This window comes from Aquarana catesbeiana, linkage group LG02, assembly GCF_042186555.1.
Source record: "Aquarana catesbeiana isolate 2022-GZ linkage group LG02, ASM4218655v1, whole genome shotgun sequence".
Taxonomy (NCBI): domain Eukaryota; kingdom Metazoa; phylum Chordata; class Amphibia; order Anura; family Ranidae; genus Aquarana; species Aquarana catesbeiana.
Window position 1 is genome coordinate 489,592,161 of NC_133325.1, and position 16,608 is coordinate 489,608,768.

Genomic DNA, 16,608 nt, shown 5'->3' on the forward strand with positions numbered 1-16,608 from the left:
AAATTATGTGACCTCTGCACCTTCCCCTGCAAAACTGACTGGATAGTGAATTGTGCTGGTATGTTAAAAACACTACTGTAATTTAATTTACTGTACATATGATTGTTAAAAAGGATTACATATATTTGGAGAAATTACATATAATTAGATAATTTTTTGATGCAGCAACATACGATTCGAGATGCAGCGCACTTCAATATAAATGCTAACCCAACGCATCTTGCCAGTGCACACTAATGCAAGGTGTTTTAGTAGAATACAAGACACAGATGTGAACCATTTGCGTATAGTAGTATGGTGCGTTAAAAGCCAATGCAACACAAAGCATAGTCTCTCAATGAGCTCTCAACATAAAATCTAAGAAGCAGATGCAACCTGACATAAAGCAACTCGCTAAAATTTTACAAAGGTACTCTTACCTGCTGAGCCAGCCTCTCCCGTTCTTTCTCTAGCATGTACGTGACATCATCCCCATCAGCAGCATCTTGAGCATGTCGTCTCCTTTCTTCTTCCAAGTCCAGGATGACCTATACAACATAATATAGATGGTATAGGAATGTGTGTAGCTCACTAAATTAGATAGGCCAATCAATAATTTATGTAATGTATAGATGAGGTTCCTAATTCTCACACCCACCATGGATACATAAATCTTCATGGCCAGAACTGTTAATGTTTTTCAATTTACTTTGAACACACACACAAAAAAAAAAAAAAAAAACTACATACACAACATTTTAGTTTTTGAACTTTTGTAAATAATTTTGTTGGCGTCCATTGAGGAACACAGGATTGCAGTTGCCATTACATGGGAGTTAAAGCGGTTGTGTACCTTTTTTTTTTTTTTTTTTTTAACTTTTACCTACAGGTAAGCCTATAATAAGGCTTACCTGTAGGTAAAAAAAAATATCTCCTAAACCTGTACAGTTTAGGAGATATTCCCCTCGCAATGAGCCGCTGACTGCAGCGGCGCATGCGCACAGGGGATTCTTGGCTGAAAGCCAGGCAGCCGCCGGACTTTGCCGTAAAAAAAAAGTCTCCTGCGTGCAGGCGCGGGAGTGACAACATCGCGGCTCCGGCCACTCACAGCGCCGGAGCTGCGATACCCGGAAGGCACACCGAGGGAGCTTGGCGTGGACCTGAAATGTCAGCTCCCTCGGCGTGGACCGGGTGAGATGTCAGCGCCTCGTTCTAAGGTAAGTATCTCATAATGAGCTAGTATGCAGTGCATACTAGCTCATTATGCCTTTTCCCTTACAGGTGTAGGGGAAAAAAAAAAAAAAAAAAAAAAAAAGACAGCGGGTTTACTACCGCTTTAAGCTTCAAATTTTTTGACATTGGCAAAACAAATACCTTTAGGACAGCATATATATAACCCCGCCTGCAACCATCATGCCTCAGTTTTGTGAGAGGGCAGTACATAAGCCCAAAATCATAGAGAAGGGAACTTTTAAAACTGTAGCAGCTGCACGCTGCAACCAATCAGCTCCTATTTTTTGTTTTCAAAGCTTAACTGAACAAGCTGAAGATAGAAGCTGATTTGTTGCCATGTACAACTGCTCCAGATTTTTGCTGCTCCAGTGTAGATGAATTACCTCCAAAATGAATAATGAATAGTCTAACTTGGGATATCCAAAAGCAGTACAACTTAAGGGTGGGCAAAGTCACTAGGAAAACAGGTGTGGAAGTTATTAGTATCAATGCACAAATATAGGCTTAAGCCCTGTACACACGATCGGACTTTCTGACAACAAAACCATGGAATTTTGTCCGAAAAGTGTTGGCTCAAACTTGTCTTGCATGCACATGGTCACACAAATGTTGGCCAACAATTACGAACTAAGTGACATATTACGTGGTTTTTCAGCTCTTTAGCGCCACCCTTTGGGCTCCTTCTGCTAATGTCGTGTTAGTAGAAGTTTGGTGAGCGTTGATTCGCACTTTTCTTTTCACGTTTTTCATTTAGTGCTTTTCAGTTTGCGCTTTTCACTTCGTGCTTTTCAGTTTGTTTCTGAGCGGCCGTTCGTCAACCAGACAAGTTGCGGAATTGGAGGAGAGAACGTGTTACTTATTATTGGCCTTGGAGTTATTGCTTTGACATGTTTTTTTTTGGTTGAATAATTATTTGATTTGGTATATTTTTGGATGCACTTTTTGGTTAAGTTCTATTGGCAGATAGCATGTCTAATTTTTTTTTTTTTTAAATGCATAATAAAAAAAAAAATTGTGGAGAATAATACTTGGCTATGTGTTTTACTTTAAATAACAGTTTGGGAGTAGGCAGTTACATTTTAAAAAATACAATGTAAAATTGACAAGGGACTCCAACATAGTTGTATCTTTGATCTTATAAACTACAGGATAATAGTGTTGTGGTAACTTGCACAAATAAAAAAAAAAAAAAAAAACAATAATAATATTCTTGATATCACTAGAAAAAAAAAAGAAAATATGAAAATATGTTTGGAATAACTCCATCAGTTTTAGCAGCAAAGCAACTTCATTATTATCCCATTAAGGAAGAAGATTATTGTGCGCTGCATTTGGAGATTTCATAATTTGCCACGTCACGAATGTTAATTCTCCATTACGAATGCTAGTTTACAAGACCGACTGCCTTTGCTTCCGAGCATGCGTGTTTTTACTTTGGACTTTTGTCCGACAGACTTGTGTACACATGATCGGAAAATCACACAACACACATTTGTTGGCGGAAAATTTGAAGACATGCTAGTCAACATTTGTTGCCGGAAAGGCCGACAACAAATGTCCGATGGAGCATACACACGGTCGTATTTTCCGCCAACAGCCTGACATCCAACATTTCCCGGCGGAAAATCCGATCGTGTGTACGGGGCATGCATTAAAAAGGGGATCAACTCCAGGGATAAAGCAATAATTCTCCCACGCTACAAGACTGATCCGGCCTCATCTGGAGTATGCTGTTCAGTTCTCAGGAAGGATGTACTGGAAATGGAGAAAGTACAAAGGGGGGCAACAAAGCTAATAAAAGGGTCTGGAGGATATTAGTTATAAAAAAAGGTTGCGAGCACTGAACTTGTTCTCTCTGGAGAAGAGATATTTGAGGGGATATGATTTCAATTTACAAATACTGTACTGGTGACCCCACAATAGGGGTAAAACTTTTTCACGGAAGGGAGTTTAACAAGACATGTGGACACTCATTAAAATTAGAAGAAAAGAGGTTTAACCCTAAACTAAGTAGAGGGCTCTTTACTGTAAGAGCAGCCAGGATGTGGAATTCCCTTCCACAGCCGATGGTCTCAGCGGGGGGGCATCGATAGTTTCAAAAAACATTAGCTAAGCATCTAAACGACTAACATACAGGGATATACAATGTAATACAGATTTAGAATCACACACACATAGGTAGGACTTGATGGACTTGTGTCTTTTTTCAACCTCACCTACTGTGTAACTATGTAACGTTGCCAAGGGGAGACATCTAGGTGTTCTGGATCAGGACAGAAACACCAAGAGGAAAATGGTACATGAAAGAGCAATGAGCTTTTACCAACAATGTGGAGGACAATTATTGAAAGATTATTGATAACTGTTGTTAAAGAGGAAGTAAACCCTGATGGGTTTTACTTCTTTGTTTCCCTGCAAAGGTAAAGCATAATGGGCTACTATGCATCGCATAGTAGCCCATTATGTGTCACTTACCTGACACAGAAGCCTGCGATGTTCCCAATGTCCCCGCTGGCTGGCATCATCCATATTCACCCCTCTTCCTTCCGGGGCCGTGAACTCCGGCTCTGTGACTGGCCGGAGTCGCGGGAGCCACCAGTCACGGCATGAGCCCAGCATGCCCTCTCTAAAGTGCGCATGCGCCAAATACATCGGCGCATGCGCAGAACAACTCATTGTACGGGGAATTGTAAATATCTCCTAAACCGTGTAGGTTTAGGAGATATTACAAGCACCTACAGGTAAGCCTTTATCTAGGCTTACCTGTAGGTGAAAGTGGTTGTAAATGGTTTACAACCACTTTAAAGACCATCTGTTTGGTCAAGCCAACTTGATTCAAATTAAGCTGCTCAAAAAAATAAAAAAGAATCACCTCCAAAAAAGGAGGGGGGTCTTAAGACAAATCCAACTACATAGAAAATAGAAGGAGCACTTGACTAAAAGGTCTTTTATTACATTTTATTTTCATTAAATTATCAATAAAATAGAAAGCCAATGGGTTTAAGGGGTTAAGTCACTCCCTCTTCATCACAACACAGGTTGAACTGGATGGACTATTGTCTTTATTCAACCTTACCAACTATGTAACTATGTAAGGATGGCTAGCACATTGTATAATCTGTAAATGTAGCTACATATTACATTTCTGCCACTGTCAACATGTGGAGTCTCTTTTAATAGACCATGTAATAAAACATTCCTTTGGATTCTTTGACATTTGGTGTGGTGCTTCTTCTGTTCCCTGCTTAGTTAGATTGGGCAATGTTAGGCTGCCAGTGTGTCACTGTACCTTTAAAGCCATATTAAACCCAAAAACAAAAATGCTATATATCGCAGCTTACCAATCCTTAGATGTGAGGATGTGTCTTTTTTTCCCCTCACCTTTCCCTTTATTTCACTTGATGATCCATCCAGTAACACACTTCCTGTCTTAGGGTGTTTGCATTCTGGATAAAGTAGTAAAGCAGACACCTTTAGACATCAGCCCTGTCAGTCTGGGGAAGGGTAGCGTTAAAAGAAAAGTATGGGGATATACTGTTTTTTTTTTTTGACTCATACTTACCTAGGTGGATGCAGTATCGGTCCGCCGATGGCTCTAACACTGAGAACCGAGCACTCAAAAACCATCGATCACTCGGTTCTCAGAGCTCTCTGCTCTGACCCCCTGAGAGGCTGAGCCAGGTGCCGGTCCAGGCATATGGGCTGATCCCGACTAGATGGTTGCGATTCTTCCCGAGCCTGGAACGGCTCTGTGACGTCAGCTGACAATGGGCTTCAGAGGGTCTGCTCAAAATGGGTCACAGGAATGCAGAACGAAATGCACTCCAGTGATCCACATGAGACGTGCAGCCACAAGCTTAAAATGAAACTAGCACATTTAGATAAACTTGACTAACAAACTGAAGCTGAACTCCATTTAACACTTTAACCGCTTCAGCCCCGGAAGATTTTACCCCCTTTCTGACCAGAGTACTTTTTGCAATTCGGCACTGCCACAAATTTTCCCACAAATAGAGCTTACTTTTGGTGCTATTTGAACACTTCTGCGGCTTTTATTTTTTGTGCGATAAATAAAATAGCAATATTTTTTTACTTTTTGCTATAATAAATATCCCCCAAAAATATATATAAAAAAAACAAATTTTTTCCTCAGTTTAGGCCGATATGTATTCTTCTACATATTTTTGGTTAAAAAAAAATAAAAATAAAAAAAATCGCAATAAGCCTATATTGGTTGGTTTGCGCAAAAGTTAAAGTGTCTACAAAATAGGGGATAGTTTAATGGCATTTTTATTATTAATTTTTTTTTTCACTAGTAATGACGGCGATCTGTGATTTTTATCGTGACTGCGACATTAAGGCGGACACATCAGACACTATTTTGGGACCATTGTCATTTATACAGCGATCAGTGCTTTAAAAATGCACTAATTACTGTGTAAATGACACTGGCAGGGAAGGGGTTAAACACTAGGGGGCGATCAAGGGGATAAGTGTGTCCTAGGGAGTGATTCTAACTGTGGGGGGGATGGGCTTCAACACACATGACAGCGATCACTGCTCCCGATGTGATCCCTGTCATGTCACAAGGCAGAACGGGGAAATGCCTTGTTTACATTACCCGTTCTGCGACTCTGTGACACGATCGCCGGGAGACTGGTGGAAATCGAGTCCACCAGTCCCGCGCTCATGGTCACTCTGTATGTGGCGGGCACCCACTAGCCCCGCCAATTGAAGGGGATGTACAGGTACGCCCATTTGCCCAACGCTGCCATTATGCTGACGTATATCGGCGTGCAGTGGTCGGCAAATGGTTAAGGCCTCATGTACACTGCTGCTAAACGGATGTTTAGGAGCAGTTGGGCATTTTTTCAGCTGCCCTTGAACTCTTCTATGTTATCTTATCAGTACATGTACACAGGGTCGTTTATAGTAATTTCTAGGCAGTTGAATTTAGAAGCATTTTTTGGAACGCAAAAAAATGGGTTCAGATGGATATTCAGAGGCATTTAGAACGCCAAATGCCTGTAACAGCCTGTAAATGCTGCTAAACGCGAGTTACCATTTCGAGTTTCGTTTAAAGATGTTTTTCATTTTTACAAAAAAAAAAAAAACGTGGCTAAACACGGCATGTAAACGCAGCTAAATGGATGTTTTTAGACACTGGTTTCTAGCTGTCAATTTAAATCGTTCAGGAGAGGTTAAACAATGTCCCGTGTACATGAAGCCTAAAAGTGTAAACAGTGCAAACTGTATTTTTTATTTTGGAATGAAGGTTTTACATAAATAAAATAAAAGCTGACCATTGTACACACCCTTGTCAGTGTTAAATAGTTTTTCTTAATCCTCTAACTGCTACTTTGTTTGGTTGTTTGATTAGCTTGGTTGGTAAAGTAAGTTGAAAAAAAAAAAAAAGATTTTCTGGCTGGATCACTAGGTAAACACAAACGAAAAATGCCTTAAAAAAGAAAACGAATGCAACCATCACATCTAAGAATTGGTGATCTGCAATAAATACATTTTTGTTTTCAGATTTAAAACTGCCTTAAGGAGGAAGAGGCTATCTCCAAGGAATACCTGTTTTCAATGAATTTACTGCTATTTATGTCCCAAGTTGGAAGTTCTGTTAGATTATAATTAAAGAGCACACTATGCAGAGGGGCTTTAGTGTGGCATTAGATATATTTGCAACCATATGCAACAAAAACCTTTGTTTTTTTAAATGCAAATTGTTGGAACAGTAGGGTCTGCAAGGTCACTAATAACGTGAGATCAACTAAACATTGTCAACATACAGTGCAGAGGTATACCATTAACGGTTTCTAGTTATTTTATACATTTTTGTTTAAATACTTGCTTTTTAAATCAAATAAAATGTACACTTTGCCGCATTAAAGCAAATTTGTATCATCGCAAAATTACTATAAACAGTCAAAATAATGGAAAATGTAGACAATTATGTGTACATCTTTTAAATGTGTATTACGTGTGTGCATGCAATAAAATAAGCTTCAAAACACCAGAGGGAGCTCTAGTAGCAAAGACTACAATCTATAACACTACAAAAGAGGGATAGTGTGCTACATCATACGATATACAGCTTTTGTTCCTTGCATCTAACTGTAAGAAGTCAGATGAGGCAACTGCTCTATTTGTTCCAGGGTCCTAGACCATTTAATTTCATAACTGTATTTGATGCTCTAGCACAAAATAAACTTTTAGGATTAACATCTTAAATTATATTTATTGTAGGGTTTAAAAGACCTGGAAAATTTGGCATATTTCAGCACGTTATTTTTACACAGAGAAGAATGAGCAAACTTTTTATTGTTAGAACCACCACAATGCACAAACACACCAAGCATATGGTCTATGACTGTGTTCATCTTTCCAAAACAATAGCGATCACTAGGACACATTCTGTGGGCAGGCTTACCAGGGTTCATATCGTAAAGGGGTTGTAAAGGCAGAAGTGATTTTTATCTTAATACATGAAGATAAAAAGCCTTCTGTGCGCAGCAGCCCCCCTCATACTTACCTAAGCCCCATCTAGATCCAGCGATGTTGTAGGAGGGTCTCGGCTGCCCGAAACCCCCTTCCTCATTGGCTGAGACAGCAGCGCGGGGGCCAATGGCTCCCGCTGCTGTCAAAGTCAGTCAGCCAGCCAATAGGGAGAGAGGGGGGGGGGGGCCCCAACTCCAAGTCTGAATGGACACAGGGAGCTGCAGTTTGGCAGACCCATAGCAAGCTGCTTGCTGCGGGGGCCCTCAACAGGAGGGAGGGGCCATGAGCACCGAAGAGGAAGATCCGGGCTGCTCTGTGCAAATCCATTGCACAGAGCAGGTATGACATTTTTTTTTTTAGTTAAAAATAACAAACGAGACTTTAGTATCACTTTATTATTGTTCTTGAGAAGACTCTCCTTATGCAGGTGTATTCAAGTTGTCTAGCACTATAAATAAAAATCACAAAATATTACCAGATTGGCTTAGAAGTTATTAAGTTAGGTTAAAAAGTGGAGTACTGTTCTTTTTTTTAAACTGCACTAATAGTAACATTTTCAGCTTTTGGGTTATATCCATTTCTTCCAAGATCCAAGCAGTACTGATAAGAAAGATTAGCAAAATGTTAAGGACAATAATCTCTGAAAAAAAAGCCCCACAAACAGTACTCAACTCTTTTGCAAGTGCACTAAAACTAATACAATCACCTTTAGTAAAATGTGGAAAATCCCTTTAAACGAATAGTAGAGATGGGCCCACAGCTCAGATTCTGCTTAAAGTGGAACGTTGCCTAAAAACAATATCTATCTGCTATCTGTGTAGAGGACCAGAGGTGGGGGTGGGGTAGAGAGGAGGGACAATGTTTTTGAGGGTGAAAATCCACTTTAAGTCAGGCATATGAAATACAGTATTGCATATGAAGATCATATCCAATATACACACACACACATACAGTGAATATAGAAAGTCTACACACCCCTGTTAAAATGTCAGGTTTCTGTGATGTAAAAAAAAAAAAAAATGACAAGTCATTTCAGAACTTTTTCCACCTTTATTGTGACCTATAAACTGTACAACTCAGTTGAAAGACAAACAGAAATCTTTTAGGCGGGGTATAAAATAAAAAACTGAAACAGCGTGCTTGCATAAGTGTGCACACCCTCTTATAACTGGGGATGTAGCTGTGTTCAAAATTAAGCAATCACATTCAAAATCATGGTAGCCTCCCTGATGGTTTTCCCGAGTGTGGCTCGGGGTTAAAATTCAGTCCCATTAGCGGTAACCCCGAGCCACACTCGGGATTACATTGCAGGATCCTGGTGCCACGTTACTTACCTTGTCCCCAGGATCCTGCGATGTCCCCCGCAGTGTCCGTGGGTTCTGTCTCCTCCGAAGCCTCTCCGTTCCCTGCGAGCGTCGTGACGCACGGGGGCGGAGCCTGGCGGCAAATTAAAAAAATGTAAAAATCATAACACATACAGTACTGTAATCTTACAGATTACAGTACTGTATGAAATTATTTCACATCCCTTTTGTCCCCAGTGCTTTGGCCCATGCCCTGCATGCAGTTTTATGTTATATATACTGTTCTTTCTGCCTGGAAACTGGAGATTGTCCATAGCAACCAAAAAGTGTCCCTTTACGTCAAAAGTGGCTTTAGACCAGCTAGAAAACAGCGATAGTAAATTAGAACACTTGCAGAATTGAGCGATAGTGATTTATGGAGAAATTAATTTTATTATTATTATATTATTTTTTTTAATTATTTATATTTATTATATTTTATGTTTTTGTGTTTCAAACTTTATCATACTCGGGATATCTACTAGACTCTTGTTTGGACAGATTTAAGTGTGTTATTGTTAAGAATTACAGGCCTACAATATAAAACGCCAAATTTCCATGCAAAATAAATGTACCGCTTTCAGCACCTAAAATTCGAAATAATCATACCACCAGGGAGGTTAAAAAGGGGTCAGTACACACCTGCCATAAATTAAAGTGCCTCTGATTAACCCCAAATAAAGTTCAGCTGGTATAGTAGGTCATTTCCGACATTTTCTTAGTTGCATCCTACAGCAAAAGCCATGGATCCGCAGAGAGCTTCCAAAGCATCAGATGGATTTCATTGTTAAAAAGGTATCAAGTCAGGAGAAGGGTCCAAAAGAATAAGGCAATAGATATACCATGGAACACAGTGAAGACACTCATCATCAAGTGGAGAAAATATGGCACAACAGTGACATTACCTCCAAAACTGATGAAAAGACGAGAAGAAAACTGGTCAGGGAGGCTGCCAAGAGGCCTACAGCAACATTAAAGGAGCTGCAGGAATATCTGGCAAGTACTGCCTGTGTGGTACATGTGACAACAATCTCCCGTATTCTTTATATGTCTGGGCTATGGGGTAGAGGGGCAAGACGGAAGCCTTTTATTACCAAGAAAAACATCCAAGCCAGGCTAAATTTAGCAAAAACACATCTGAAGTCTCCCAAAAGCATGTGGGAAAATGTGTTCTGGTCTGATGAAACCAAGGTTGAACTTTTTGGCCATACAGTGAAGCATGGTGGTGGCAGCATCATGCTTTGGGTCTGTTTTTCTTCAGCTGGAACAGGAGCCTTAGTCAAGGTAGAGGTAACAGTTCCTAATACAAGTTTATATAAGCACAAAACCTTCATGCTTCTGCTAGAAAGCTGAACATGAAGACTAACTTCATCTTTTAGCATGATAACAATCCAAAGCATACATCCAAATCAACAAAGGAATGGATTCACCAGAAGAAGATTAATGTTTTGGAATGGCCCAGCCAAAGCCCAGACCTGAATCTGATTGAAAATCTGTGGGGTGTCCTGAAGGGGGTTGTGCACAGGAGATGACCTCACAATCTGACAGATTTGGAGTGTTTTTGCAAAGAAGAGTGGGCAAATATTGTCAAGTCAAAATGTGCCATTCTGCTAGACTCATACCCAAAAAGACTGAGTGCTGTAATAAAATCAAAAGGTGCTTCAACAAAGTATTTGTTTAAGGGTATGCACACTTATGCAACCATATTTTTTTTTTTACATAATTCATTTACCTAAAAGATTTCAGTTTGTTGTTCAATTGAGTTGTACAGTTTATAAGTCACATTAAAAGGTGAAAAAAGTTCTGAAAATATATATGTTTGTCTCATCTCATCTTTGTTTACATCACAGAAACCTGACATTTTAACAGGGGTGTGTAGACTTTTTATATCCACTGTATATACAGTATCTCACAAAAGTGAGTACACCCCTCACATTTTTGTAAATATTTTATTCTTTTCATGTGACAACACTGAAGAAATGACACTTTGCTACAATGTAAAGTAGTGAGTGTACAGCTTGTATAACAGTGTCAATTTGCTGTCCCCTCAAAATAACTCAACACACAGCCATTAATGTCTAAACCGCTGGCAACAAAAGTGAGTACACCCCTAAGTTGTCACATGAAAAGATATAAAATATTTACAAAAATGTGAGGGGTGTACTCACTTTTGTGAGATACTGTGTGTAATATATATATATAAAAACATTTCTGTTTAGATTACCACGCAGCAAATCTACTAATGCCAGAAGATAGGTGAGATGACAAAATGCCTGAGATTCTTTCTGACTAACAAAGCTGCCAAAAATAGATTGTCAGACTCTGAATCATACTCAGAGGGAAATTTAGGTTTTTGTCATTTAGTCTACCTTAGTTAGGTATGCATAATACTCCTATGTATATATTTACATTTTCTTTTTAATATTGATAAACATGCAGTGGATTCTGGCAGAAACTTGCATACTGTCCCCAGATTCTGAAAGTCTCTAAGCAATGTCAGCACTACCCAAACATAAAGCATCACAAATAAAACACTCACCTTTCTATGCCTGCTCTCAGCAGCAGCCAGCTGGGCCAACATCCTCTCCTGCATGGCCTTGCATTGCTTCATGACTTCCTTTAAAATGAACAGGGGGTTGGAACACACGGAGGGCCTCTGTCCGTGGTTGTCCTCCTTGAGGGTCTCATAATCCCTCTGCAAGGCCAGCAAAGGATCACTGATATTGTATTTGCCATAACGCTCTTCAATGAATCTGTCTTTGTGCTGTGCCTGGAAAAAATAATATATTACGTTACAAAATATATAGTGTTTCTATATGAAATACAGACCACAATATATAGAAAAATTCTATGCATTTAAATCAAATCTTAGAACAGATTTAATAGCAAATGATATTTGATGATTTTAAAAGCAGCTGGTATTATTAAAGTATTGAAGCGCTGCATTTGATTTATACTGGTTTGCCTTGGTACTCAAAAAGAGGAAAGTGTCTCTGATCCATAACAGATGCTTTATTACATACTCCTAACATAAAAATCCATGCCATTCCACTTGTATTCTAATGGTAGCTGTGCATCGAAGCTATTGTAAGCTCTGTTGTCCTGGTCCTTTTCCCATGTCACAGCTCTCTAGAAAAACTGCCAAGAAAGGCAGTCATGAAAAAACAAGTTGTGGGTTTAGTCATTTTTTGTATATGAATTCTTCACGATTTGTGTGGGTGGCAGAGCATGGTGGCATGGCAGAGGTGTGTTATACATCTACTTACTTTATGCTGAAAGCTGTCCCTTTTTCTTATTTTAAACCATTGGAAAGTATGCACTAGCAACCCCTAGTCAGAAGCTGTGAAAATTCAGTGTAAAAAGCTAATTTACCATGTTTACTTCAGCTTCCTTCTTGCCCTGCTTTCCCCATTGGCTAGGATTTTATATTTTATTCCTATTGGTTGAATTTAGGCAGTCATAGGTGTGCGCAGCCTATTGCATTAGAGACAAAGAAAGGGTAGAAAGGCAATCCATGTAGAGGAGGGGGAGTGCCGCATCCGATAATTGTATCAAGAAATGCGAAAGGATTCCCCTTAGTGGACTTTTAAGGCACTCGAGGTAGTAAAGCAAGTTACAAAAATATGTATAAAAAGTTACATAAATTTTATTGAAAACACTTTAAAAACAATTGCAACAAGGCATTAATTGATCCATACAAAACATGTAAAGTGCTATAGCAAACATATAACAAATTCTCCTTACACCCAAACGCGTTTCGATATATGTGTCTAGTCCTTCTTCAGGGGTGTGGAGACTTAGGAGAAATTTATCTAAAATGAAGTTAAATGTACAAAAATCTATTTCAGCAGACCTAAGGCATAGGATTCAGAGACAATTGTTGAATTAAGACATTATATTTATCACTTACATATAGTTGATTGATTGGTTGGACAATGTTCAGTTGATTTCCATAGGAGCTTGCAATTGGAATAGCATCAAATTTTAGACTGGTAATGGAACTGTAGTAGATTTGAGCGGTATATGTACAGGTGATTTGTGCAGAAAAAAGTGGGATACAAAATATCCAAAGGGTTAGTGGGAAAGTCCCTCATGCACTCCAAGTGACACACCGCACCACTGATCGCCACGGTTTGTGCCTCCAGGGACATGCACGAGCAGCATGTTGTGAAGGATGTCATATGATGCCCAGTCACAACAATGAAACCCCCGCCCAGCCTATAGCAAAATGATGGTGTTAAAGGGCAACAACACAGAAGCACAATTGGGAAACAACAGAAGCAACAGCCTGAGCGAGCCTGAACAAGGACCTTCATGTCAGGATTGTTTAAATGATGATGTCAGCATCATTTAAATAAACAACCTGAAAAGAAAGACCAGACTGGATGTGCTTTTAATAACCATTTTTCCACATTCAGATTACAGAGAGAGAGACAGGCAGCTGTTAAAATACTCACAAAACTTGTACTTAAAAAAAGCTGTATGGTAATGTATTCAGCATTTAATATGTGCAGAGTTATTAAGCAAAGCCACAGTTTAAATGTGTGATTGGAAATGTCAAATTGCGTCACACAGATGCACGTATGTAGTATAATGATTTTTCAGAGTAAATGTCTCCAGACCATGGCTTATGACATCATTCACCCAGGTAACAAACATGAGCTTAATTGTCAGGTCTCCTAAAAATTGTATTCAACTCAGGGTAAGGCCCCTTTCACACTTGTGTGACTTGTCTTGCAACTTGGGGACTGCAAAGTAGCATGACAAGTCGTACCCCATGATTACCAATGAGTACCATTCATATCTGTGCGACTTCAAGTCGCACCGACTTCAAAGTAGTCCCTGCACTACTTTGGTCTGACTTTGATGAGAGTTGAGGTCCGTAGACCTCAAGTTTACACAGGTATTCCCTAAAATTGCGTCTAAGTCGCGGGCGCGAAATAGCTGTAATACCACACAACATCACAACATTCAAGTCACAGCAGTGTGAAAGTTGAACCTCCCTGTTAAAGTTGTTGTAAACGCTTACATATACCAAGTGTGGCGACTGGCCTCAAACCTCCTACAAAAGTTGCACCTATTTATCTGCAGCCCTCTCTTCTCTACAGCATTCTAAAACACACAGATCAAGGGCTTTTACTCAGCTACAGCAAGCAGGGGGCAGGGCTCTGATGTCACACACTGTATAGCATGAAGTAATGCAAAGGCAACGTATTGTAATTCAATCAATGACTGCAAATATCCAGGAAATGTTGCCTTTTATGGTGCTAAAATGGGGTACATGTATGTAAGTTTATACATACATTCTCTCGTTGCATTGTAGTTATCTCTGTAGTGATGAAGTGGACGTGCACCTGCATGTGAGTTGAGGGCAAGCATGGACTCACCTGGAACAGTACTAACTCCCTTGTTTTAGACCAGTGGTGTCAACTTTGGTCATGTTAGTTGCTGCACATGAGGCCAACGGGCCACACATAAAATTGTGAAAAGTGAATATTCATTGTCAGACCGTAGACACACAACAAAATATGTTGTACAGACCATGGGCATGATACAAGAAATGGCCATGGACTGTGGACATAATACAGGAGAATGATTGTGCACGATACAAGAGATGTTCAGAGACTGGACATGCTGTAGGAGACTGCCAGAAACTGAATATGCAACAGGAGTTGTTGGAGACCGTGGACATACTTCAGGAGACAGCCATCTTGAGACCTATTACATGAGACTAGTGGCGGCCCGTCCATACAGGGCGCTGGTGCGCCACCCCCCTAATCCATGCGCCCGGCCCCTAATGTATATGCAGGGCGTCGGACGCATGTATTCCAATGGGTTGGGGTTTTTTTCGTTTGTTTCCCCACAAACGTCTGTGTCCCTGTTGAAGATATTTCTGATTACTTACTGTCCCAACAGGGGCACCAATGGCTAGGGATGCACCAATACTAGTTTTTTTGAAGACAGCTTACGAGTACCAATACTTTTTCCAAAGTACTCACCCATACCAATTACTGATATCTATTTTTAGTGTTATGGGACAGGTTTTTTAGGGCTCGTTCACACCATACACTGAAAACTAATGGGAAAACAGATTTCACTTGCAGAGACATCAGTTTCACATCAGTTTTTTTTACTGATAATGTGCATTAATGCAGCCCGTTCACTGCGCGGGCCAACCTCAGTGTAATCTGAAAGAGTAATGTATTATTTCAGGCCGGTTTAGATGTGATTTCTAATCTCATACACTGAAATTCGCACCTCAAACACTAAACGAAATCACTGTACCTGCAAACCAGCCCGCACATATGTAAACTGAGTCTGAAGGTATCAGTTTTAGTATCGGAGCATTGGCATGAGTACAAGCACTCAAGCAAATGCTTAGTACCGGTATCGGTGCAATGCTTCCATTGGCAATAAAACATAACAGCTTCAAATCCTCCCTCCAAAGTAAAATAAGTTTTGGAGCTGGGCTTTAACACAATATATACAGGGGTTGGACAAAAGTATGGAAACTACATGATTTGCAGGTGTGAAGGCGATGACATGTTTCAGGTTGAAAACAGAAGCGATGCAACATTCTTTAGCTTCTGCTGTGTGAAGAGTCACCTAGCTAACAGGTGGGAAGACTCACTTTCATCATTCACTACGTGCGCTGCTAGTAACATGAAGCTTACTGAGCTCCAAATTGTTGGTGCCTACTAAACTGGTGCCTCTGTGACTGAAGTTGCCAATTTGGTGTGTTATGAGGTACAGTATCAAAGGGTATGACAGCATATACAGTTTTCGGGAAAATGTCACATAAGCGCATTCTCAATGGTCAACTGACACAAAGAGACAAAAGGCAGGATTGTGACCTGGAATAAGAAAACAACTGCTGCAAAAGTGACTGCAGAGCTCAGTCTTAGTCTTCCAAAGCCTGTGTCCACAAAAACTCTGCGGAGGGTACTCCATAAGCAAAACATTCACAGGCGACCTGCAATTGCCAAACCACTAGCGACTGATATTAATGTTAAGAGGAGAGAGTGGTGCAACACCCATAAATTACGGACTGTCAATCAATGAAACACTGTAATATGGCCTGATGAATTGAGCTTCACACGGTTCAACAACCACCAGACATGTGGCGAACATCGTCCTAAGCTTGCGACCAGGAATGTCTTGTACTAGTAAAGTGCAATCATGGTTTGGGCAGCCATATTTTGGTTTTCTGCAGGCCCCAATATCACCTTGAAAGGTAGATTCATTTCCCAGCAACTATGTACAAATTTTGGCTGACCATGTGCACTCCATGATGCAGACATAGTTTCCCAAAGACAATGATGCTCAGATTCACACAGCTGGTGTTGTCAAATCGTAGTATGATGAGCATGCAGATGGAGTCTCTCACCTTCCCTGGGCACCACAGTCACTGGACCTTAATATCATAGAGCTACTATGGTCCATTTTGGAGAGAAAGGGTAGGGCTCATATTCCACCTCTGGCATCTCTACGAGCAGTGGTATCAGAGTTCATTATCCACCATCCAAGACTCATTTGTCGATTTCCAGGA

General features: G+C 40.1%; 1 protein-coding gene across 2 annotated transcripts in view; it reads right to left on the reverse strand.

Annotated features, from left to right (window-relative positions):
- CTTNBP2NL (CTTNBP2 N-terminal like) overlaps window positions 1-16,608 on the reverse strand; it is a 133,353-nt gene that overhangs the window by 12,406 nt on the left and 104,339 nt on the right. For both annotated transcript variants that reach the window (XM_073615732.1, XM_073615731.1), the window contains exons 3-4: window positions 11,599-11,829; window positions 420-527 (exon numbers count right to left, since the gene is read on the reverse strand). In XM_073615732.1, the coding sequence (XP_073471833.1) occupies window positions 420-527; window positions 11,599-11,829 (339 nt within the window). The remainder of the gene's footprint in view (window positions 1-419; window positions 528-11,598; window positions 11,830-16,608) is intronic.